Source organism: Mustela nivalis (genome assembly GCF_964662115.1).
Source record: "Mustela nivalis genome assembly, chromosome: 2".
Lineage (NCBI taxonomy): Eukaryota > Metazoa > Chordata > Mammalia > Carnivora > Mustelidae > Mustela > Mustela nivalis.
The window spans coordinates 36,169,950-36,197,135 of record NC_139021.1 but is presented as its reverse complement, the minus strand read 5'-3'; the positions used below and the strand labels follow the sequence as shown (position 1 = coordinate 36,197,135).

Below are 27,186 nucleotides of genomic sequence, written 5' to 3'. Positions count from 1 at the left end.
TACAAGTGAAGATTCTGAATTTGCAGTTGCTATAGACGCCTGGAAGTTAGGAGATGTAAATTTGGGAGCTGACCTATCAATGGGCCTTTTAGGCATTTATTTGCTTGCACGGTTTCTGCCGCTAGAGAAGCTCTTCTGGCCTTTTTCAAGCAAAATTTCTCATTCTTCAGTACTCAGCTTAACTGTCATCTTCCCTCCGTAGCTTCCTATGAATTCCTTTCATTGGCCTCTCCTATTGTTCCTGTATATTTGGTAAAAATGACGATCTTAAAACCATATTAATATTAAAATAATCTGTACAGAGAGGTACCTCCAGTACCATCTAGCAGACAGTAAATTCCTGGGGATCGAAAGAGATCCATCTTACTTTACCCCCACCCCCCTTACTGAATGCCTGCCACTCAGTACATATTCATTGGAATATCTTCTCTGCCTTACAATCAATCTACACTGTGCCCTGTTCACAGAAAAGATCTGTTTATCCCTGTTTCAGATAACCACACCAATAAGTCAATTGTTTTGTCATCAAGCGTGGCTAACATTGCACACTTAACTGTGGGCCTCTAACAATACCCCTAAGACATTGGTATTATTCTTCCCAACAATCTAGGAAACTGAGACTTCCAGAGGTGAGATAATTTGTTCAAAGACAAACAGCTTTAAAGTGTTAAAGCTGCAAGTTGATCCAAGTCTGATTCCAAAGCCTTTGCTCTTTAACAGCACTGCTACGCAACCTTTCCCTCTAAAAATATTCTCACGCGATTTTAAAAAACAACCCAAGAATCACAAAGACCGTAACTTGAGTCCACATGAGTAGGTTAAAAGTTATTCTAATGTTTTGGTGATTTAATTTTTTTGTAATCGCTTTATTGAAATGTAATTCATATATCATACAATTCATCTATCTAGAATATACACTTCAATGATTTTTAATATAATCAAAGTAATCCAACTATCCTTTCATATCAAAAAATCCATTTTAGAACACTAATTGCCTCAAAAAAGACCAATACCTTTAGCTGTTATCCTCTATTCATCCCTCGCCCACCCCTAAGCAACCACTGACTTATCTTCTGCCTCTATGTATTTTCCTGTCCTGGACATTTCAGATAAATGGAATCATACCATCTGTTGGGCTTTCATGACTGGTTTCTTTCACTTAGCATGTTTCTAAGTTTCATCCAAAATGGGGCATGAATCAGTATGTCATTCCTTTGTATTGCTGAATAATATTCCATTGTGTGGATATATCAGTTTGTCCATTCATCAGTTGGTAAACATTGGGTTTTCTACTTTTTAGCTATTACGAGTAATGCTTTATGAACATCCATGTACAAGTTTTTATGTGGACATATGCTTTCACTTTCTTGAGTTATATATACCTAGAAGTGGAATTGCTGGGGCCGAGGGTAATCTACTGTTTGTTTGGCCACTCTGGTTAGCTTTTTTTTTTTTTTTTAATTTTTTATTTTTTATAAACATGTATTTTTATCCCCAGGGTTACAGGTCTGTGAATCAGCACTCACCAAAGCACATACCCTCCCCAATGTCCATAACCCCACCCCCCCTTCTCCCAACCCCCCTCTCCCCAGCAACCCTCAGTTTGTTTTATAAGATTAAGAGTCACTTATGGTTAGCTTCTTAAGGAAGTGTCACACTGTTTTTCGTATTGGCTGAACCATTTTATATTACCACCAGTGGTGAGTTAAGGGTTCTGGTATCATCACGTCCTCACTAACATTTGTTATCATCTAACTTTTTTATTGTAGCCATCCCACCAGGTGTGAAGTGGTTATCTCTTGGTGGGATTGATGTGCATTTCCTGATGACTAGATTTAATTTACTTTTGAAATATTTTATTCTGTCTCTGCCCCCCGACTAGTTCATTTTTCCAGAAACGCCTTTTTCTACAATTGGTCTGTATCATTGTTGAAAGCTGGTGCTGTCCAAAACCAAAAGTTTATGATGGGAATTGTATCTACATAAATGAAATTAAGTTTCTGTTTACTCTGATTCTGGACATATCATTAGGAAATTTGAAGGTTGTGCTCAAGAGGGCCTTTTTTAGAAACAGACTGTGTAATATACTTGTCCTTCAATTTGGGGAACTCTGGAGAGCATCTCAGTCTCCCTGAAAAACAGCTAAAACTGTTAATGAGAAGCCAACATGACCATGGGACAGAAGCGATACCATGTTAAGCTGCTGTGGACAAAGAAAAATGATCAGGTTTCAGATGTAAGCCCTAAACCAAATGTTTCAAAGGCTGACCTAAATTGCAAACGTTTATTTGCATTAGGGCTACTTTGTGACCTGCTCAGGAGGAGAAGCTGCAAGGATTTATTCAACGATTCTCCCAAGTACTATTGGAGAGATATGATACTGTGTGTGTGTGTGTGTGTGTGTGTGTGTGTGTGTGTGTGTACACTACCAAAAGCATGATTTCAGGCATCATACCTATTTAATGACTTAGAAGTACTAGTCCTTTCTTGAATTTGATGTGGTAGGGTCCCACTTAAGCATAGTTCTAAACTTTTCTGAATGTGAACAGAAATAGTACCAAAGTCTGAAATTTATATCCCTGTGATTTTAATTTTTAATGGTAATGAGATTAAATGGTAATGAGTCTCATTTAATGGTAATGAGTCTGAACATACAAATGGACAATGGCCAGACCATATATGCCAATAGAACTCTCTCAAATCTCTGCAGCAACCAGTCTTGGAAACCAACCAAACCACAACCTCTACAGCAGTAGACCCAGAATGGTCAAGTCATGGTCAGTAACTGTCAGTTTCCCTAATTTTTGTCCCTATTTCCGGTTAAGGACCAACCAGAGAAAGCCAAAAAACTTCCCAAACCAATCACAAAGATTGCCCTGTAGATTGCAGTTAGCCCCCAGGCCAGCAACCTTCGGTCAGAACACACCTGAATCTTCCCCTTTCTCCACTCCACAGCTTTCCCCCTCATGCCTGCCTTGGAGTCTACCAAATGCATAGGGTGGTGGCTGACTCCCTTGCCAGAGCAAGCTCTGAATAAATGCCCTTTGCTTGCTCTTCTCTGGGTTGTTTTCATTTATTTCCACATTGCTAAACCATTTTTTAATTTTTACACATACAAGAACCAGACTGACAGAACAGTGTAGTAGAATGTTTTTCCTAGGAGATGGATGGCAACTCAACGTCTAATAACATATTATACCAACCCCCACCTCAGTCCCTAAAGTAACTGCCCTTGTGGCAAGATCAGAAACACAAATTACAAAATTTATGTGTTGTTTATTTCCATTCTCTTTTTGACAAACATTATCTTTCCTTTTTGTGAAATTGCATATCTATATTTAATAACAACTGCTCACATTCGTATCACATTTAACTAGAAAAACAGCAGTTTTTTTCTATTTCTGAACAGTTCATGATTTTTTGAAAAAGGAATATAATTAGTTTAATACATTCATTAGGCAATTTCTTAACTTATCCAAGATAACTACCATCTGGACCTGCTGGTTTAGATTTATTATAATTGTCAATATATTCCATTACATTACTTTGCTTCTTGCACAAACTGATGAGATAATTCCATTTTTAACCCTTCCCTAGTTAAAGTTTTAAAACTCTAATATTGCTCCAGGATGTTGCAGTTTTTACAAATAGAGAATACAGTTGAACCTTAAACAATGTGAGGTTTAGGGGCACCAACCCCTCTGCACAGCTGAAAATCCACATATATCTTTTTTTTTTCCACACGTATCTTTTGACTTCTCCAAAACTTAACTACTAATGGCCTTCTGTTGACCAGAAGCCTTACCGATCATATCAACAGTCAAATGACACATATTTCGTATGTTCTATGAATAACATAATGTATTCTTATAATAAGTAATCTAGGGAAAAATATTAAGAAGGTCATAAGAAAGAAAATATACTGACAATAGTCTACTGTATTAAAAAAAATCTACATAGGGGTGCCTGGGTGGCTCAGTGGTTTGGGCTGCTGCCTTTGGCTCGGGTCATGATCTCAGGGTCCTGGGATCGAGCCCCGCATCGGGCTCCCTGCTCCGCAGGAAGCCTGCTTCCCTCTCTCTCTCTCTCTGCCTGCCTCTCTGCCTACTTGTGATCTCCGTCTTTCAAATAAATAAATAAAATCTTTAAAAAAAAAAAAATCTACATAAAAGTAGACCCAACCAGTTTAAATCCATGTTGTTAAAGGGTCAACTATACTGCAAAGTTGTTCTTAGAGTAGATCTTAAATGTTCTCATCACAGAAAAAAAATGGTAATCATGGGTTGGGATGGAGGTGATAGCTAATACTATGGTGGTGATTGTTGTGAAATATAGAAGTGTATCGAATCAATGTTGTACACCTTAAACGTCCACAACGCTCTATGTCAATTATATGTCAAGCTGGAAAAAAAGGAAAATCACTTTTCTTCCTTTATTTAATATAAGCACAATGTCTTGAGTATATATTTCCTTCTTTTGAATGCCAACACAAAAATATCTTTGCTGCCCTAGCACATAAAAATTTAAATGTCACGTTAACTTTCTGCATGGGTAGTTTTTTTTACCATTTAATTCTAAAGTGATGCATATTTCACCTCTAAAGGCAATATGCTCTGCCCCTAACAGCCAATGTATATATACACTTATACATATGTATGTATGTATACACTTATACATATGTATGTATTTTAATTCCCACTCAGCATATCATTTTCATATGGTTCATTATCATATCATGTGACAATCATTAATTCAACAATTCGATTAATATTTGCTCTATCATCTATCGTGTATAAGACATTCTGCTAAAGGAGGTAGAGAGGTGAATAAAACAGTTCTGCTCTTAAGGAGCAAAAGTTCTTAAGGAACTTGCTAATGGGGGAAGACTACAAGAATGTATTTATTTATTTATTTATTATTTATTTATTAAGATTTCAAGAATCTAACACAAAAAGGACATGTCAGAGACAGTACAAGAAAGACATAAACACTAGATTGAAAGGAGGTAAAAATTTCATCTTGTTGGAGAGATCGTCAAAGATGATTCATGGAAAGAACTAAGGATTAGCTGGGTTCAATGGGATTTAGTATGGCAAGAGAGAGGAAAGTGGGAAAAAGCAGAGCGGAAATTTAGGAAGCAGTAAGGAGTCTAGTTTGGCCAGAACAAAGTGTACAGAGTGGAATGGTGAGAGAGATTGCTAGAAAGTTAGGACCATTAGGAGATCCTAAATTCAGTTACATTTTAAATAGGAAGCAATATAATTGGAGCCACATTTTAGTACAAATAACCTGACAATGGCTATTTAGGACAGATTTAGATGGGGACCAAGTAAAAGCAAAGAGACCTGTTAGGAAGCATTTACAGAATCTAGGGAAGACTGTGATTAGGACCTGAACCAAGCAAGCACCACTTTTCTGCAGAAATGAGAATGCCAGAAGGAAGTAATTGGTAGCACGCCACCATCGTTCAAAACCAGAACTCACCTCCATGATTCTACTGCTCCTTCCACTCTTCTGGCTCTACTGTCGATGAAGAGGGAGCCAGGTGGGCAGAGCTGTTGGGCAAGTAAATACAGATGGCCAAGGCACAGACCCACCCGCCAATAAGGTGTTCTATTAAAAGTCATCCCAGGGGCGCCTGGGTGGCTCAGTGGGTTAAGCCGCTGCCTTCGGCTCAGGTCATGATCCCAGGGTCCTGGGATCGAGCCCCGCATCGGGCTCTCTGCTCAGTCGGGAGCCTGCTTCCTCCTCTCTCTCTGCCTGCCTCTCTACCTGCTTGTGATCTCTCTCTGTCAAATAAATAAATAAAAAAATCTTTAAAAAAAAAAAATAAAATAAAATAAAATAAAAGTCATCCCAGGAAACAGAGCAATCTTGCAAGCCAGCTAAAATCTTTTAATTAGTAACGCTGAGTAATAACTATTAACTAAATTTATTCTGTATGCATTTTTAAAATTAAGTCAAGGAACACTTCCCCTACCTGGCAACGTCACAGTACATTAGAGTCAAATATATAAAAGTTAATTAACTTTTTTGAAGAAGGGCCAAAAGCACCATAAATGAGTCTTTGGTGCCCCCTTGTGGAATGTTTAGTGTGATCTTTGAAATACTTCCCTTTGATACAAAAACAGTAATGTGTTATTTCCATATTTTAAGACATTTAAAGTACTTTCTGTATATGTTACACTATCCCTAAGGGACATAATTTAAAACAGGCCATATAAATAATTTAATTCAAGCAAGAAACATAAGAGACCAAATGTTGAAAATGTTCAGTAAATTTTTGTCATTTTGTGAATCGTAAATTAAACAAAGGCAATGGAAAAACTTAGCTTTACACCATGTAAGTATCAAAACTGTTTTCTCAATAGCACTTCTATCCTTAAATTATTGCCAACAAATCCATAAGACTTTATGAAGTACTTAAATATCTGAAATATTGTAAATGTCCATATTTGTGCCCATAGAAATGCTAGTATTAAATGATCAGGTGACTTTTTAAAAAAGATTTTATTTATTTATTTGACAGACAGAGATCACAAGTAGGCAGAGAGGCAGGCAGAGAGAGGGAGAGGCAGGTTCCTCACCAAGCAGAGAGCCTGATACAGGGCTGGATCCCAGGACCCTGAAATCACCAAAGGCAGAGGCTTTAACCCACTGAGCCACCCAGGGGCCCCTAAATGATCAGGTAACTTTTAAAGTGTTTTTTTCTCTTTGTATCAATTATGACAAGTTTCTGACCATTTATTTTCCAAACTAGGGAATGAAAAATAGTTAATTCTTGTCTTTCCTGGAGACAGGAATTTCCTACTTCTACTATTTCCTACTTCTACTTAGAAGTCAAAATAGAAAAAATATTCTTATTCATTAGCTAACACGACTGTCAAGGGGGCAGACCACAGTTGGGAGAGATAGATTATCCTAAACCAGTAGAAGGTTAACTGTTTGCTCCTCCTTTCCCTTATGTTCTTATTAAGCAGTGAGAAAAAAAATACAAAAATGAAGTGTGAAATTTAATCATCCAATGATTGAATCATACAATTTAATCTTATATTGGAATCTTCTTGGAAAGACAGAGTAGACTTATCAATAACTGGTAAATTTTTTCTTACTACTTTCACTCAATAATCAAAAAAGTAGTGATGACTGGAATGTGCTAATGCTTATTTTCATGACTTGTGTCTTTAATTACAAAGACCTTGGGACTAGAGCAGTAGCCTTTCTCTGGAATGGAGCTCTCAGATAATAGTATATTTGTGCAATCCATTTAGCTTTCCAAATTACAAAGTTGTGAGGAACTACGGAGCTAAGGAGCTACTCTAGGGCAGAACTGTTTTAAGTTAGAATTTTTTTCCTGACATACCAATAGATTTTCCTTTAATGGCAAAACAATCTTCCATTTAAGACATGGTAATTATATGCATATTGAATTTATCAACAGGGATTCTGCAGAGTCTTGTCATACAAGTGGCAGACTACCTCTGGTTGGAATGTTGGCTTCCCCACTTGTTATCTGAATGATCTTAGATTATTTAACCTGATTCTTGACTTCCTGATATATAAGAGGAATAAGATAATAACTGCCTTATAGAGTCAATGTGAGGAATAAATGAGTTAACACAAAGGGATTTAGGACAATGTCTATCCAGAGTAAACACTCAGTTTATGGTTAGTTGAATTTTTTAAAGATTTTATTTATTTGTCAGGGAGAGAGAAAGGAGAGAGAGCATGAGCAGGGGGAGTGGCAGGCAGAGGGGGAAGCAGGCTCCCTGCTGAGCAAGAAGCTTGATGCAGGACTCTATCCAAGGACCCTGGAATCAGGACATGAGCAGAAGACAGAGGCTGAACTGACTGAGTCACCCAGGTGTCCCTAGATGAATTTGTTTGTTTGTCTGTTTTGGATTAATTTTTTTTTAGAATTTATTTATTTATTTGACAGAGATCACAAGTAGGCAGAGAGGCAGGCAGAGAGAGGAGGGAAGCAGGCTCCCCACTGAGCAGAGAGCCTGATGCGGGGCTCAATCCCAGGACCCTGAGATCATGACCTGAGCTGAAGGCAGAGGCTTTAACCCACTGAGCCACCCAGGAGCCCCTAGATTAATTTGTTTTTAAGCAGACATTTTTTACAAGCAAGTTAGAGACTGGTTTTATAGTTTTATTCAGCATAATGTGAAAGATATCAAGATCATATATTCTAGCCCCACAAATGGTATTTTGTTTTATTCTATTCATATTTAGCCAAAAGCATAACACAGAGATTACTGTAACACTTAGAGTTTCAACAGTGACCAACTCTCTTAATTTCTCTCATTTATAGACAGCAGAAATCAGCTCAGAATCAATAAGTGATTTGCATAAGGGCACAGCTAGTAAGTAGTTTAGAATACCCACTCTGGCTTTTTGACTCCTAGTTTAGTGTTCTTTCCATTACACTCTAACAAACTGTAAGAACAGTAGCTAAAAGGAGTAAATCAAATAAGTCAACTGTTTACATGTGGGAAGCATTTAAGAAATCATTTAGGGGGTACATGGGTGGCTCAGTTGTTAAGCATCTGCCCTTGGTTCAGGTCCCAAGGTCCCTCCCTTCTTGGCAGGAAGCCTGCTTCTCCCTCTACTCTCCCTGCTTGTGTTCCCTCTCTCCCTGTGTCTCTCTGTCAAATAAATAATTAATAAAATATTTTTAAAAATTTAAAAAAGAAATCATTTAGATCTCACTTTTTTGTGTAATGAAGCATTAATCACTAAGATCAAATATTATGAAATTAACAGATCATTAGGATTGAGTTGTAATGGTTTACTTGATAAAAATTACTAGTCGCACTAAAAAAATCAACTCATTAAATACTTACTATGTACCTTCTACTTGCCAGGCACTGGGCGAGGTGCTAGGGATGCAACAGTATTTAAATCAAACAAGATATGGTTTCAGTCTTCTGGAGCTGATAGTCTCACAGGGAAAGAAAATTAACAAACGATCTGAAGAAAGTAAACTCAGTCCTGTGACAGGGAAAGCACAGGGCACTACAGGAGTAGACAGCCTGAGATGACAGCTCCAGTCAGCTACTAGAATACATCATCAGTCACAATAATAAGGATGCCGATTATTTTCTGGGTAGCTAAAGCCTTTGTTTACTAAAGTTATTCAGGAATACTGTGTGATTTTCTTCCAGTTAAACTACTTCTTAACCCCATCACACATATAAAGCCTACAAATAAAAAGCTTATCTTTGGATTTCCTACTCTGATCTTTTTCCTTCAGAATTTTTATTATGAAATCATTAGAATATGTGGTATTAAGTCCTTATACTATTTTACTCATAACTACTTGATCACAGTACTCAAATCCCAATCAAAACCAGAAATATAAAAAATGTGAAACTCCGTTGCTAACAGTATCTGCTGTAGACAAGAATATAGACACGAATATTATTGATTTCTAAAATGAAATGTGGTAAAATCTACATTTTCAACAGCAGAGTAAGATAAAATATTACATTGGAATAGACTGAGTAGCCACAAGACCAAAAAGGTGATCACACTACTGGGGCAGTAGGATCATACCACACAAAGCAATCATTAGTTCCCTAATGGACAGGAGATAGGAGTCCAGATGCTTACAGTTCAATGCTGACAATTTCAAGTATAAAGAGTCAAAAGAAATGCTTGTCCTTCCTTTTTTGTTTTCTGTAATAGAATAATAAAAATCCACAGGACATTGGGAAATAAACATTTTAAATTATATAAAATAGAAAATCTTGCATTTCATTTTTAAAAAGCATACCATGAAACTGGATCTGTGATGTTTACAACTTAAGAAGTCACTTCTGGGTACACCTGGGTGGCTCAGTAGGTTAAGCCTCTGCCTTCAGCTTGGGTCATGGTGTCAGGGTCCTGGGATCAAACCCCCATTGGGCTCTCTGCTCAGCGGGGAGACTGCTTTCCCCTCTCTCTCTGCCTGCCTCTTTGCCTACTTGTGATCTCTCTCTGTATTAAATAAATAAATAAAATCTTAAAAGGAAAAAAAAAAAAAAAAGAAGTCACTTCTGAAATGTCATTTAGGCCAGGCAGAAATCAAGAGCATAAAATAACAAAAATGTTCATATGCCAGAAGAGGATACGATCTGATCTAAGCCCCAGAAAGAGAGGTCAAGGAGTAGTCTTCATAAATCAAAAGAATCAGGACTGGGAACAAGTTTCCTAAATGCAAAGAAACTTTAATTAACAATATTTATTAACATTGTTAGTAAGTATATTGACCCTGATGTGGAAGATACCTCAGGAAATTAAGCAGATACTGAGAACTCAACTTGATTAGAATCAACTGAATCAGAAAATTTGATAGAAAATGTATAGACTTTGTAACTTATTAAAGACAACTGACAACTTACTTATATTTATATTTAGCCTCCAAAAATTCTTTGTGGAATTAGAAAGCATATAGATAAAATGTAATATTTAGCAGCTAAAATTTTTAGTGAGTTAAACAACAAATTAAAATTTAAGACAGATTTTTCTAAAATATTTATATCTGAGGGTGACTGGCTGGCCCAGTCGGTTGAGGTCATGATCTCAGGGTGGTAGGATAGAGCCCCATATTGGGCGCCACACAGAGTCTGCTTATCCCTCTCACTGCCCTACTCACCTGTCCTCCACCCTCTAAATAAGTAAATAAAATCTTTAAAAAAAAAAAAACAAGAAACAAATGTATCTATACCCAATTCACACTTTTAAATTATCTTATTAAAATACTGTATAAGAAGAGCTACATTTTAGGGGCACCTGGGTGGCTCAGTGGGTTAAGCCTCTGCCTTCGGCTCAGGTCATGCATGATCTCGGGGTCCTAGGATGGAGCCCTGAATCAGGCTCTCTGCTCAGCGGGGAGTCTGCTTCCCCCTCTCCCTCTGCCTGTCTCTCTGCCTACTTGTGATCTCTCTCTCTCTCTCTCTGTCAAATTAACAAATAAAAAATCTTAAAAAAAAAAAAAAGAGTTACATTTTAAATCTGTGTGTATAGTGTGTACAGAGAGATATACACACATCGGTTACCTAAAGACAAAGAAATATGAAACTGTCTTCAAATTTCCACTGGTTGTAGTAATTTGTTCAACAATAGAACTTAGCTCTTTCTTGCTTCTATTCTATAAATGGAACATGCTACCCCCAATCATTTTCGGAAAGTGGTACATTATAAATAATCCGGTAAACTTTGTTATTTAAGAAACCAAATCCAGGGGCACCTGGGTGGCTCAGTCATTAAGGGTCTGCCTTTGGCTCATGTCATGATCCCAGGGTCATGGGATCAAGCCTGCATGGCACTCCCTTCTCAGTGGGAAGCCTGCTTCTCCCTCTCCCACTCCCCCTGCTTGCGTTCCCTCTCTCGCTGTGTTTCTCTCTGTCAAATAAATAAAATCTTAAAAACAAACAAAAAGACCCAACCCGAAACTAACTGTTGAGAAAAAAAAAAACCCAACAACAATCTTTTCTAGCTAGTCCAAATTTGTCACAATGCTGATACTGAGCCTAGATTAAACAAATGGAGGGGCACCTGGGTGGCTCAGTTGGTTAAGCAACTACCTTTGGCTCAGGTCATGGTCTGGAGCCCCAACACTGAGTCCTGCATCAGGCTCCCTGCTCAGCAGGGAGTCTGCTTCTCCCTTTGACCCTCTCCCTTCTCATGTTCTCTCTTTCATTCTCTCTCTCTCAAATAAATAAATAAAATCTTTAAAAAAAAAAAAGAAAACAAATGGAATCTATGATTATAGTTCTGGAATTTTAAAAAGTATTTAAATGAAGTACATGACTTATGAGGATTTACTGACTGAGATTCTCATTCTGAATAACAACCTATGTCTAAGAAGTTACTTTTATGTCTTCTTAGTAATCATTAAGTAAATTTTACTTAATCTGCTCACATATGATCTTCACTAAATTAAAAGATTGAAATTATAGAGTAAATTCAATAGAACTTCTGAAAATATTTTATTTATATTTCATTTCAGTCAAATACTTATTTTCCAAATCTATAAGGCCATCTGTCTCAAGTTTAAAATTTGTAATATTACTTGGAAAACTATATGTAAAAAGTGATTGAAGAACATTTCAACACAGAGTGATGAAATGCACAATTTTCAAAGGTTACATGAAACAGTTAAATACATATATATAACATTAAAAACTCTTTATTTAAAAACACTTACTAAAATGGGAAAATGTGACACAGCAAAATAAAATTTTTTCCAAACTCATCACTTTAAAGAATACAGACATAGATTATGATATATACAAAAGAGGAAATAAATCACCATCTGTTATTAATGGGAAATGTTGCATGCTTTCAAAATAGCCATAATTTTAAGTCAGACAAAACGTTGTTTACGGGGAATGCTTCTTTTATTTGAGAGTCTCTTTAAAGGCGTTTTAAATTCCGTTTACTCTGGGCACTTCCTGGAAGAGCATCTTTTCTAGTTCTTGGCTTTGCTGCTCCTCTACTACATTCTTCAGACCCATGATAAGCACACAAACATAACACACAAAAGTCAAAACCACAGGCTGTGCGGCTACACAGTCCCCTTTTCTTATATGGCTGGTACTTAGCAGGGGATTGGCACCTGGGGCAAGGTTTTAAGGCTTCATCAATAAATAGTGTTTTGGCAACCTGCAGTGAGAGCATACACACTAAATCTTCCAATTTCATCCAGAGAATCACTTTATTTCAAACTCTAAATATTTATTTCTAATAACTTATGAGAAATACTCACCTTAACATATTCTTCCTGTTTACTACTTAAGGGGGTAACAGAAGAACTTGCTATAGGTGTCAAAACTTCTCCCCAAGGAGAAAATGTTGAAACTTCTCCTTTTTGAAAACCTGGTATCTTAGCCTGAGCTTGCACGGATCTTAAAGCTGATCGATTTAAAAGATGGAGCCTAGTGGCGGCATCCTCAACATTTACTCTAGCTCCCTGCAGTAAAGGAGAAGAAAGGTCAGTACCGTAATATCAAAAGTTCCAGAACAGTTTTCTGATGCACGTGTATTTAAACACCGAAAGGGATTTCACACTAAATTCCACTAGAATTTTCTCCCTAAAACTTTCCTTTTTCCTTTCCTTTTTAGATGAAAAATCTCTCATCTAACATTTAAATATCAAAGAAATATAGAGGAACGACGTTAAAACAATAAATGTTAGCTTTAAGCTTGCATGATTGGTTATTTTTCTGATTAAGGCATAGGTTGGCAAACTTTCCAGAAAAAGGCCAAATAGTGTATATTTTACATTTTGCAGGCCAGATAGTCACAGCTACTCAACTGCCATTTTAGCAAAAGAAGCTGTAGTGGTATGTAAATGAAAGGGCAAGGCTGTGTTCCAAAGCAACTTACTTTAAAAAGAGAAATGATGGACAGGATTGGCCCACAGACTGGAGTTGGCCAAACCCCTCTTTTAAGTCAAGGTTTTTTTGTTGTTGTTTTTTGGGTTTTTTTAACTTTTAATTTTTTTAAAGATTTATTTTATTTTTTCAGTGTTCCAAGATTCATTGTTTAAGTTTAAGAAGAGGCAAATCTTTGTAAAGTTTGCTATGGGGTATCATGGAATTCTTTGAAGGTTTCTTACCTTAGCCACATGTCAGAAGAATAATGGGCCTGATTAAACCATGAAATCTAATTATTTTAGTTAGTTTTTACAATATGTGTAAGTACTGGAATCATTTTTATACTTACATTTTAATTAAAAAAATCTTTGGTATTTTAAAAAGAGAAAAAAGGTATCTCTTCTCTAAACTGGATTTCCACATTACTTAAATATTCAGCCTAGAAATATTTTCAATAAGCCCTCTATTTTGTTCAGGTTGATAATGGAAAAATACAAGGTTTTGGTTTTTTTTTTTTTTTTTAACAAATTGGCATTCTTGAACATTTCTCAAAATAAAATGTACTGAGAGTGAATTTCCTCATGTGTCTACCTAAAACTGTGCTTCCTCTCCCTTGATAGTTTCCCTTTGCCACAATTGGCTCCTAAAAGGAAGGTGAGAAAAAATAAGAGAAATTATAGAATGATAAATATAGGAAATAAGATTAGCTGGTTGTGAAAAATTCTGTGATTAACAGTTAAAACAACATAGGCATTAAGTGTAATGGATGAATATTGGTTTTCTAAAAATGGAATGAATACAAATGAACTTTTTCAAGGACTCCATACATCTCTTTATAGGACATTTGTATAAATAACTTGCAGCCTAGGACACAAGAACACGACACAACAGCATACCAAAATTTTGATGGATTTCGATGTGGTTGGTAAACACAGTGATTGTGTATGAACCAACAAAATGAATAGAGATACATTGTTGAAACACATTTCAGCTAAAGAATATTCATTTATTTAACAAATATTTATAGAACTCCTAAAGGTGCCAAGTGAATAAAACAGTCTAAACCCAGGCCTCCTAGAGTTTAAAACGTGTGCTTCCATCTCTGAGCAAAGGAGGCAAAGCAGACAACCAAGGCACATATTCGTGAGGGTGAAAATTTTTCAAAGTCACATCATGTTACAGGAAGATATTTAAATGTGAAAGTGGAGTCCCTGTATGGTTGTTCCTTTCCATGGTTATAAGAGAACAGTGAGGAGTACAGTAAATTAAGAAATTCGATGGAAAAGGCGTATCCCCATTCTAACACTCATTCTTACGGCTGCAAAGCAAATAGATGAAATTGAGATCCTAATACACCTAGCTGGTGTTTGCCTTCTAACTTTTATACATAAGGAGATTTCAGAGACATTACACAAGTATGAGGAAAACCTCAAACAACTTTGTCTTGTAATGTTTCTGTTTGGGTCAATGATACACATTAAGATAGTTTATGTGGAAAGCAACCGGTCCGTATCAGAATAGGGTGGCAAAGTGCACCAGGAAGGATGTCTCTAGGGAGAGGAAGGAACAGGAAGAATACCTGATTTGTCTGGACTTACACAGAGGAGATTTCCAGTTCTGGTGGATAATAGGAGATGAATCGGGGATCTGTACAGAGAAACACTAAGCAAAACAAAAGAAAGAAACTAGGCAATTATTAACTCTGGAAAAAAAAAGTTATATAGAAAAAAGGTGTAATCATAGTGTACTGCATGTTTCAGCTATCAAAACTCATGTCAACATAATCTTAATAATGTCAGCACCTAATTCTGATTCACTCCCGAATAGTGGTGTGGTTACATTAGTGAGACAGGAGAAAAGGAGAAAGGAGTTCAGAGAGACGGGTCGGTGGGTGGGTAGGTAGTGGTATAAGTGGTGAGAAGTTGGAGAACAAATTCTTAGAAAAAAAAAAAGCCAAGAAATAGCAGGAAAGGCATGCTATTTAGAAATGTAGAGGCAAATCTGAAAAGGAACAAATGAAGAACTGAAAGTGATTAACTTGGGGCAAGAATCAAAGGTAGGAAGAGACAGGCAAGAGAATGTGTTTTGTTATAAGCCTTGTAGCCCAATTTGACTTCTTAAACCGTGTACTTGTTTTACTTTAAAAAAAAATTAAAAAGCAAACCATAATAAGAGAAAAAGGTTCAAGTAAGGAAAAAGTATAGTCCTTTAAGAAATAAAGTTGGAACAAAGAAGTGGTGGCCAGGAGATGAAGACAGAATATTTTATCTAGAATTACCTTAAGTGTTGCCAAACATAACCACATTTCTTTCCTTGTAGGATGTACAATGGACATGGAGCTAACAGTTTAATATTAATAGATGCTTGCTTAAAAATTTTTCGGGAGCACCTGGGTGGCTCAGTTTGTTAAGCATCTGCCTTTGGCTCACATCATGATCCCAGAATCCTGGGATCCAGCCCCACTCTGACTCCCTGCTCAGCAGGCAGTTGGCTTCTCCCTCTCTCTCTGCCTGCTTCTCCCCATTTGTACCCTCTCTCTCTCTCAAATAAAGAGATAAAATCTTCAAAAAAATTGTCTTTTTAAGGGGCTTCTGGGTGGTTCAGTTGGGTAAAAATCTACCTTCAGCTTAGGTCATGATCCCAGGGTCCTAGGATCCAGCTCCTGGATCCAGTGATCCACTGGCTCACTGCCCAGTGGGGAGCCTACTTCTCCTTCTCCCTCTGCTGCTCTCTCTCAAATTAATATATAAAATCTTTAAAAAAAATTTTTTTTAGGGTGCCTGGGTGGCTCAGTGGGTTAAGCCACTGCCTTCGGCTCAGGTCATGATCTCAGGGTCCTGGGATGGAGTCCCGCATCGGGCTCTCTGCTCAGTGGGGAGCCTGCTTCCCTCTCTCTCTCTGCCTGCCTCTCTGCCTACTTGTGATCTCTGTCTGTCAAATAAATAAATAAAATCTTTAAAAAAAAATTTTTTTTTTAAAGTAAGTCCTTAGCACATAGAGCAGCACTCTAAAAAGATCAGAAGTTAAGAAGGCAATTTATATTTTCTCGATTATAAGCTCCCAGGGCCAGAAGCTGCAGCAGTTAAGTGGCCAGGAACTGTAAACTATAAGGCAATATCATAGGTAAAAAAAGGTTAAAACTTTTCTTCAAAGTAAAATGGAAAGTCAACATTTTAGTTAGGTGCAGTCCCTGATATTTCATCATAATGAGAAACATACCAATCTGTATCTAGGTATTAATGTTTGTTTAAACTATGTGTCAGCTCAATTATCATATTTTGTCAAATTAGAAATTTACTTACGTCATGAAATGCTTTTTACTAAAACAAGGAGAAGAGAGTGAACTCTTGTGGTTTCTCTTAATACTGATGGCCAAGAAAGGTCTGAAAGTTGCATATACAGCACACATGGTTGCCAGAGTTATGAGATGTCTAGGACACAAAGTAGTGTTGCTCGGAAGAATTAATCAGCTTCTGCAGAACTTTTCCTGTCAATTCAAAGCTGGTTCTCAAATCTTCAAGAAAATACAAGCTTATGATGCTTTACCAGTGCTTGTCTGCCACACTCGCTCACTTCCAGGCCTTCCTCGATGCTGCGAAAACGCTCCTCCCCATCTTCACTCGGTAAGCCACTCACTCCTCCTTCAGGTCTCAGCAGAGTTGTGCTTCTTCTGAAAAGCCTTCCCTTGATTCCCAAGTATCAAATGCCCCTTTAAAATGTCCCGGTAGAAAAAACTCTGGGTTGCCCCTAACACACCTGTATTATAATCACCTGCTTATTTATATCACCCATGGGGCATGAGCTCCAAGAGAGTGGGCACCACTTCAGAAAGGTTCACCATTGTAATCTGAGCAATTGGCACATAGTATCCGCTCAAAAGACTAGATAGAAAATGTTATAAGGACATCTAATTACGAATAGGATCCAGCAGAGCACTGGTATTCAAACCCTGCTAACAGCACACATACTTCAACAACAAACCCTAGGATGCTCTTGATGCTGGGCAGTCTACTTCACTTATGGACTGGAAGGAAATGGAGTTTGGGAGAGGTAAAACATTCATGAGTGAATGTTTGCTAAATGAAAAATGGTTAAAAGATAGCAGGAAAACCAAATTGGGTTGTCTGGCAATTTGCGATTATTATTTTTACAAATCCATTTGAGAAAAGTATTGTATACATTACCTCAGAATCTGCTTTCAGTTGTGAGATATAGAATTTCCTCCTCCGATTTGCTTTTTTATCTTGAACAATAATTTCACGCCAATTTCTGCTCACTTTCCAAACACTACAACAAAATCATTGGTCTTTATAGTGCATATATTCCACAAAATTAACATTTTTTGCATATGGAAATTAATAAGAAAAACTTGTTTTAAAGATTTTGGACAGTGGGGCGCCTGGGTGGCTCAGTGGGTTAAGCCGCTGCCTTCGGCTCAGGTCATGATCTCAGGGTCCTGGGATCGAGTCCCGCATTGGGCTCTCTGCTCAGCAGGGAGCCTGCTTTCCTCTCTCTCTCTCTGCCTGCCTCTCCATCTACTTGTGATTTCTCTCTGTCAAATAAATACATAAAATCTTTAAAAACAAACAAACAAACAAACAAACAGCAAACAAACAGAAAATCTCAATTTTATATCCAGTGATTGCCCATCAATAACTTTGGCTATACAAATTATGAAAGAAAAGATAATCTCTCAGCTGCTAATCTGGTCTTTTTTATTACTCTAACTTAAATCATTCAAAGGGAATAAGATCAGACAATTACAAAAAGGCCGCTTGCTGTTAGGGAGGTAATACTGTCCTTCCGGTTACTGTGGCCACTTCAATTGCCTTGCCTCTCCCTAAGCCAGTACATGTGTCTTGTATCAGATTGATGGGAAGGAAAAAGCAGAAAGTCACCTGTTAATGGGGCAGAAAGGAGCTATGCAATTGGGTATTTGCCACAGTTATTTCAACTGACCATAATCTCTCACATTACTGAGAATCAACTCTGCTAACATTATACACGCATTCTGCAGTACAAATACTATGCATTTGGAGGGCTGTGGAGAAGAGGTAATTACAAAAATATGACCGAATATCAACTGTTCCCACAAGCGAGCACCCAAAAGTATCACACAAGTTTTTAACTGGTCTCTATCCAAATACTACAGCATATAAAAATAAACTTCCTATATTTCAGCCATCTCCTTGATTTCTTTTTTTTTTTTAAGATTTTATTTATTTATTTGACAGACAGAGATCACAAGCAGGCAGAGAGGCAGGCAGAGAGAGAGGAGGAAGCAGGCTCCCCGCTGAGCAGAGAGCCCAATGTGGCGCTCGATCCCAGGACTCCGAGATCATGACCTGAGCCGAAGGCAGTGGCTTAACCCACTGAGGCACCCAGGCGCCCCTCTCCTTGATTTCTTAAACAATTTTTCTCATTCAAACATTCTTTAAAAGGCATATACATTCAGGTACACTACGTCCCACTTGGATTACACCAAGTACATTCTGGGTCAAGTTTATTTAGAAAGGCCTTAAATCTTAATATGAGTTTGTGAGACAGTATTAGATTGGAAAACAGAGGGCTCGGGGCACCTGGGTGGCTCAGTCAGTTAAGTGTCTGACTCTTGATTTCAGCTCAGGTCATGCTCTCAGGGTCTTGGGATCAAGCCTGGCATTGGGCTCCACACCCAGCGTGAAGTCTGCTTAAGATTCTCTCTCCTTCTGCCCCCGCCCCTACCTCTCCCTCTCTTAAAAAAAAAAAAAAATCAGAGGGCTCAATTATAGACCTAGATATATTCTTATCTCCTTGAATGACTGTTGGCAGGTCACTTAAATTCTCTAGAACACAGTTTCCTCATCTTCAAAATATGTGATTAGACTAGATATCCCCAAAGACTTCCAGCTCTGAAATTCTACAATTCTCTACAATGGCCTACAAATAATTTGTGGAGGAAAGGTGAAGAAGGGCTTTAATAGAAGTAGTAGCCATAAAACCAGCAAGGATTCTATGACCCAAACTCTTGACATATCTCTATCAAAAATCAAATTCACAAACGCTCCTGCATACCCTTCCCCAGCTGTTGCCTTGCAGAAGTCCTGTTCTACAGAATTCCCTCCTTCCTAGCCATGGCATTCCCAAGGGTCTAGTCTTCGGATAGTCTTGCAACTCCCCCAAATTGCCAGTATGAACACAGTCTCATTTTAGTCTTTGTAACCCTAGTTCCTGTCCTCAGTCCTCCTAAATATCTGTTTCTCTTCATGTAGCAGCATCCAATATACTAGAATTCTTGTTAACAAAAATTCTTCAGTTTCTAATTCCTTGAAATTCCCAAAAGTAACCACATTACACAGCCCTGTTAGCAATGAAAATGCACTAATCCATATTCCCTCGGTTTCTGGGACAACCAAGCCCTAAAATGAAAGCTAACCATCATTTTGGATTCTAGAATTTAGATTAAATAATTAAATGGTATCTTTTGTATGTTATCATTTCTTAGTTACCATAATACTTTGCATTATTTCTGGCCAAGTGTCATAACTTTAATACAATTTGCAATCTGAAATCAAGATATGAACTGTTAAATCATTAAATAACTTTTGTGGAATATAGCTTACCATCTTGCAAATTTAAAGTTCAACATTTAGAAACACTCTTCCCAAATGACAGTGACATGAACTTTATCCAGAAGACTACATTGATGCTTCTAAAAGAGGATTTCATTTTTTTTTAGAGATTTACTTATTTATTTTAAAAGAGAGAGAAATAGAGGTTGTAGTGGAGGGGCAGGGAGAGAAAATCCCCCAGAAGACTCCCCACTGAGATCAAAGCCCAAGACAGAGCTCCACCCCACAACCTGACTCCAGCCCAAACCAGGAGTTGGACCCCTACCCAACTGAGCCACCCAGGCACCCCTAAAACAAGAATTTAAACAGAACTAACCCTATTAGGAAGCTCAGTAAACCACTCTTAGGAAGCTCACAAAACACTTTGATAAAGACAGAAATAAAAAAACATAACAAATAAAAAACAGGACAACTACTCAACTCATAGAAAAGCTTTCCAACTTAAAAAAAAAAAAAGTGACAAGAAGTTTTACTTCAGAAAAAAATTTTTATTTCTTACCTGCATAGGTTTTCTGCAGTCAAGGAACCTAAAATCATAGCAAGAATATGTTTTAAATTTCTGTATTTTAATTCTGTTAAGATGTCCAGCTTTTCTATACCCATTTTCTTGCCAATCAGTCCTGCAAGGACACACTGTAGTATGGCTATTTGCTCCCCATCCTTCTCTTCTAACCATTCATGAGCACCAGTTTGCTGGAATCTTTTTCTTTTGTTTCTCATGAAGAGCTCGTGCACTAACTGCAAGGCTGGGGTCTTTGATAAATTCTTAAAGCTTAAAATATCATTGTAACTGCTCAGCTGACTCTCCGAGGTGTCTGAAGCAGCTGCTGGTGTTGCTTCCAAGTCAGAGTCCCTCTCTGTCTCAGATTGTGAGCTTTGTTCCTGAAGCGTGGACAATCTTCTCAGCCTTCGAAGATGTCTTGACTTTTTTATGGTGTCCTCCACTTTGACCATTCCCTTTTGTTTCCAAAGTTCTCGAAAAGAACCCTCCTGGTCAGAGAGGGAATCTTCCGATTTATCCAAACAAAGTGAGTTAAAACCACTATCTTCAGGTGTTGAAATATTGCCCTTCACTTCAGCTGTAGGAGAGAGCCTTTGACTTGCATTAAATTTAATGTTTGCTACAAGACTACTTACTGGAGTCACACATAAGTTCTCGTTTGTTCCATAAGATGTTCCACTAGCAGAGGAGCCCAGAAGTTTGGGGTATATATTCTCATCATTAATAAATAGACTGCTATCACTAAGGTCATGTGTGATAGAGTCTTTAAAACTATTACCCTGAATTGGAGATATACATTCAACCTCAAATAGGCTACAGTCATCTTTGGAATCATCAACTGTGGAAGTCTTCTGTTGAGAAAAATTAAGTCTCAATTTTTGACTGCTGGAGGTTGCTTCTTCTGTTTTCAAAGAACTAGTAACTAAAGGACTAAAACTGGTTTGTCTTGGAAAACTTGAAGCACTGCCTGGAATATTTTTTTCTAAGTGGAGAACCTGGCTTATACTATTTTCTAGAGAACTATTTTGTGATTCAAAGTCCCCCTTTAGGAGAGAGAAAGATATGTCCAACCTTCTACGCAGTAAACGTTTTTTTCCACTGACTTTAGGGGTTTCACAAAGTTCTGGAGTTTTATCATTCTCCTTCCTAGAAAAGAAAAATCTCTTTTTTTGAGTTGGAGATTCTAAAGTATGAGTTAAGCCCAGATTTGAAGTTTCAGGATGTTCATGGATTAATGTTGGGCCTTTTTCTTTTTCTCCAAAAAATTCTTTATCTGTATTCTCAAAGTTGCAAGGTTGTAAGAACTCATTGTAGCCACTATCTTGAAATGAAGATGTGGAGCAAAAGTCTCTGAAGCTGGAGTATTTGAAATTGACAGCAGGACGGTCCACCTTATTTCCCGCTCCAGGGCAAGCTTGACTTGAATGTCTCTCTGACATCTTCAAATCTGTTTCTACAAAGGGAAAACAAATTTTATTCTTCCTTTGAAATGAGTAGTCTAGCAGCTTATACCAAAATATATTACTTGTTAGGAATATGAAAAACAACAGAAAATGTTATGGCAATAAGAAAAGTTACTTTAAAAAATAAATCTAGGGGGTGCCTGGGTGGCTCAGTTGTTAGGTGTCTGTCTTCAGCTCAGGTCATGATCCCAGGGTCCTGGGATGGAGCCCCACATGGGGGTCCCTGCTCAGCGGGGAGTTTGCTCCTCCCTCTGCCTGCTCCCCCTGATGGTGTGCTCTTTCTCTGTCAAGTAAATATATAATATCTTTTAAAAAATAAATAAAAAATAAATCTACTCTACTATATACTCATTTGTATATTACTTTACCCAACTTTTAGCATCACAAAAACCAAAATATGGGAGTTATACATATTCACAGACAATTCGATTAAACATAGTCTAAGTGCTACGCACAAATATTTTCTTAAACTACACTTGAGGGAAAAATCTGGCTGCATCATTTTTAGATTTTATTACCTTATGATTTTAACAATACATAATAATAGTTTCAATATTCTAGCTTATTCATACTGGCCTATATCTAGTCAGCTGGATATTTCCCTTCAAAGTTCTGGTATTTAAGTAAAGCTGTTTAAAAAACTTTTATGCCAGGGGCATTGGGGGTCTCAATGGGTTGGGCCTCTGCCTTCGGCTTGGGTCCTGGTCTCAGGGTCCTGGGATGGAGCCCTGCATCGGGCTCTCTGCTGGGTGGGGAGCCTGCTCCCCCCCCTCTGCCTGCCTCTGTCCCTGCTTGTGATCTCTATAAATAAGTAAAATCTTAAAAAAAAAAAAACTTTATGCCAATTTTTGAACATGTTTTTGGAAATGTGTCATGTTCATGGATTAATGAACATAAGTGCTGCCACTAGATTTGACTGCAACTTGACCAAGCAATGCCAGGATAATGTTATTCATACTTGTAACATAGGCCTCTCACAGATATCCAATCCCCATGACCATTCTCAAGGTCTGAGCTCCCAGATGCATTACTTTGCAAAGACTCCTTGGCTGATTGATAAATTACTAATACATTTCTTCTTGAGCTAACCAAAATGAACCAGTGCCTCAGAGATACAGGGCCATCACAAACCTAGCATATTATTCTTGTCTCATTTTCTAAATTTTAAGACATCAGGTCCAGTTGCAGGCTTGAATTCACAGGTAACAGACAACTCTTTGTGGGAAACTCACCCTTAATAATATTCTTGAAATTACAAGTATAGAATTCAAGTAAATTACTTTGTAATTACTTAATGAGTTACCCAGTAATTATATGTGTAAGGAACAACACTAGGAAATCCTCCTCAACCTTCTCTTTTTTTTAATTTACTTTTTCTCTTTGATTTTTTTTTCTCCCCAGCGTTTTGTTCTTTTCAGCAGTCAACTCCTGTATTTTATTTTTTAAAATTTTTATTAATTATTTTTATTAACATATAATGTATTATTTGCCCCAGGGGTACAGGTCTGTTCCTCAACCTTTTCTTAACAGTATTATCACATTCCTTCTTTTTCAAAACTCAAATCTTAAAGGGTGTGAAGGGAAGAAAATTATCATAGTTTCTGGTATTTCTCCAGATTATTCAAAGAACACTAAGAAAACTGTCATTCTTTCAAAGTTTTCTCCAGACCAAATGCATGATTTTTCTCTATTGAAAGATCCTGGGAAAGTATATTTTAGTTGTCTATAATGGAGAAAGTAATATACTTATGCCTAGGTTAATTAAGTGCCTAAGTGAATGAGTTTATATTTATGAATGAGAGTATATGCATAGTAATTAAGTGCTTAAGTGAATGAGTTCTTAAAAACAACAACAATAAATGCTATTTCAACCACAAAACAAGATTTTTTATGGTAAAATAATCTTGGGATGATTACTACTGGACAAAATATCTAAGTGTTTTTCAACCTTTTAAACTTATATCCAATTATGCTAAATCTCATACATGTTATTTTCTGATTTAGATCACCAGAGATCATAAGAATGACTGCTGTCTTCTGTACGTGCTTACCAGCCAAGATAATCAAACTTTGCTTTCTATAACTTGTATTATGCTTCAAGACAATTTTGTTTTCCAAATATTAAGTTAATGACATATAATGAGCTTTCACATTGCACCTCCACATATGAATATTTCCTTTTCTTTGAGAATCAGTCTACAAAGCAAGTTAAAATTAGGTCAGGAAATCCTTCTTAAATTTTAGAGCAATTGTAACTATTCTACCTTACCACTAGGTGTCTCACCATGCTAGAATTTGGGAAACAAGCAAATTGTTAGAATGGGAAGGCAGATAATCCTCTCCCCCTACCACCCATAAGCCACTTGATATAAACATACACATGTAAAGAAAAAAAATAATTTTTTTCTGTTCATCTATCCATCTGAAATTACCTCTAATGTGCTTTCTCTTCTGTCATCAAGACCATCTTTTTATTATCCCAAGACGTTGGTCAAACAAAACTTGATTCTTCAAAACTTAATTTTTAAATCATTTAAAAAGACTCGTGCAAAATTTTGAAATGACCATTGACTTACTTAATTTTACTGATTCAACAGCTCACTAATTAATCAAATGAGCCTCCTTGGTATTCATATTTTAAACACCTGGCTCCTGAGTGTTGAGAACACATCTCTATTTGTTCTCAAAAAAGAAAAAATTGGCAAGAATATGGAGAAACAGGAACCTTCATGCACTGCTGCTGGGAATGCAAATCGGTGCAGTCACTGTGGAAAACTGTATGGAGCTTCCTTAAAAATTAAAAATAGAACTATCATATGATCCAACAATTCCACTTCTGGCTATTTATCTAAACAAAATGAAAACACTAATTTGAAAAGATATATGTACCTCTATGTTCATTGCAACATTATTTACAAGAGCCAAGATATAGGAGAGACCTAAGTGTCCATTGATAGATGAACTGATAAAAATGTGGTACATATATGCATTGAAATATTACTCGGCCATAAAAAAAGAATGAAATCTTGCCCTTTGTGACATGAATGGACTCATAAAGTCTTACGTTAAGTGAAATAAGTCAGACAAAAACAAAAAGCATATGATTTCACTTACTGTGGAATCTGAGAAACAAAACAGACAAACAAACAAAAAAGAAAAAGACTCATAGATACAGGGAACAAATCCAAAGTTGCCAGAGGGGATGGGAGTAAAGGGTGGTCAAAATAAGTGAAGGGAATTAGAGGTACAAACTTCCACGTATAAAATAAATAAGCCTTGGGCGCCTGGGTGGCTCAGGTCATGGTCTCAGGGTCCTGGAATGGAGTCCCACATCGGGCTCTCTGCTCAGCAGGGAGCCTGCTTCCCCCGCCCCCCGCCTGCCTCTCCATCTACTTGTGATCTCTCTCTGTCAAATAAATAAATAAAATCTTTTAAAAAAATATATAAAATAAAAATAAATAAGCCTTGGGAATGTACACACCATAAGGAATACAATGAATAATATTGTAGTAACTTAGATAATAACTAGATAATCATACTAGAGTACTTATATATATTATATAATAATTATATATATCATATTAGAAATATAACTAGGTAACTACTAGACCTATCAAGGTGATCATTTCATAATGTATAAAAATATAGAATTGCTATGCTGTCACCTGAAACTAATGTAATATTGTATGTCAACTATAATTCAATCTCAGACCACTTGTTAAGTTAGAGAATGTAATACTTACTATTTAACTATATTAAAACCAAATTTTCATTTGTTAAAGTGGAAAATCTTACCATCAGTAAGTCTTGAGTTCTTAGATGTCAGTTAGGTGAGTTTCCAAACAAGAAAATCTTTCACTTTGCCTTTAAAACTCATGCCAAAGTATTACCAATTCAAAACTCTAGTTTGGACAATTGGAACGTGCAGCAGCGTGATGACCGCTCAGATTTGAAAGGTACGTAAAGTACATACCGCACGGATTATTCCAAACACATGAAAAGGCCTAAATCATTCTGAGTTTCTTTCAGCTTTCCAGATTAACGGTCATTTCAATATCCCTGTCCTCTCCAGCTAGTCTGGGAACTGAGGAACCTTCCCAAATTCGGGTTTTCTGAAAATGCAGTGGAAGCCGCAGCGCTGCCCTTTACTCCCCCAAGGTGCTATCAGAGGGTGGGGGGTTAACGGTCTCACCAGGGCGTCCTTTGGCCCCGTTCGTCCCTCCCGGACCTTCCCAAGGCCCAGCTGGCGGGGGAACTGGGGGTCGCCTCGGCTCCGCCTCCAGGACCCAGAACGCCACCGAAAGGCGGAGGGTGGGTGGGCGTCCCCTGGAGCGGAGCGAGCCGGTAAGAGATCGGCTTCCGGGCACCTCTCTAGTCCCAGCACCTGGAAAGCAAAGTGGGGCCGGACCCGGAGCCGCCCGGAAGCCCGCACACACTTGGGCCCTCCACTCCCGCCCACCTGGAGACCGAGACGCACCCGCACCGACCCGGCGGCGGGGCCAGGAGGGAGGGGAGACAGGCAGCCGCCGCTGGGAGCGCCGGGCAGGAGCCGCCGCCTCGCCCCCAGGGATGCCCGGCTATGGCAACCCCCACGCCACGTTCGCGTGGGGCCGCCGCGTTTCCCTCCTTCGGTTTGAACTGCCCGCCTTGAGTAACCGCTACGCGCCGCCCCGCCCCGCGCCGCCCCTTCCTTCGCCTCCGCAGCGCCCCCCGCCGGCCGCCCCGCGACCCGCAGGCCCAGGCCGGGTCCCCGCTTCCCCCGAGGAGGTCTCGTCCTCCCTTTTCCCACCCTTCCACCCCTACCCAAAGCTCAGCAGGGCTTTCTAACTTCATGGGCTCCGCCTCTCCCCATTCTCACCTAGGGGAGCATTATATAGAAAGGCCACTAATCCTGTAGTGGGTCCTGCATTAAAAATAATGCAGGCGAGTATTCAATGAAAATGTTCGTTGAGATATAAAAGGCAGGTTACAAACCGAATGACGCCTTTTTAGCAGTAGAGCTATACACAGGATGAGGTCTGAAGGGCATGACTAACTTGGTTACAGCATCTCTACACGGGGTTATGCTTGATTATGCTAGATGGGATATTTTATATTATTCACCGGACACCTACTCTATGCAAGGCTCTCTTGGCAGCTTCCTCCTAGTCTCCTTTTTCTGGCTTCTTTTTCTCTGCCTTTTCCCTACCTCAGCATTTGTTTGTTTGTTTGTTTAACTTTACCATTATGTGCTTACATAATTC

General features: G+C 38.0%; 1 protein-coding gene across 1 annotated transcript; it reads right to left on the bottom strand.

Moving 5' to 3' along the window:
* Positions 1-12,160: 12,160 nt before the first annotated feature.
* On the bottom strand, positions 12,161-26,604 carry FBXO43 (F-box protein 43). Its single transcript, XM_082722740.1, is given in 7 exon segments — positions 12,161-12,654; positions 12,758-12,961; positions 17,552-17,654; positions 20,478-21,933; positions 25,739-25,767; positions 25,769-25,802; positions 25,805-26,604. Coding segments are annotated over 7 exon segments (2,091 nt in total). The 5' UTR covers positions 25,821-26,604; the 3' UTR covers positions 12,161-12,405.
* Between the last annotated feature and the right edge of the window lie 582 nt (positions 26,605-27,186).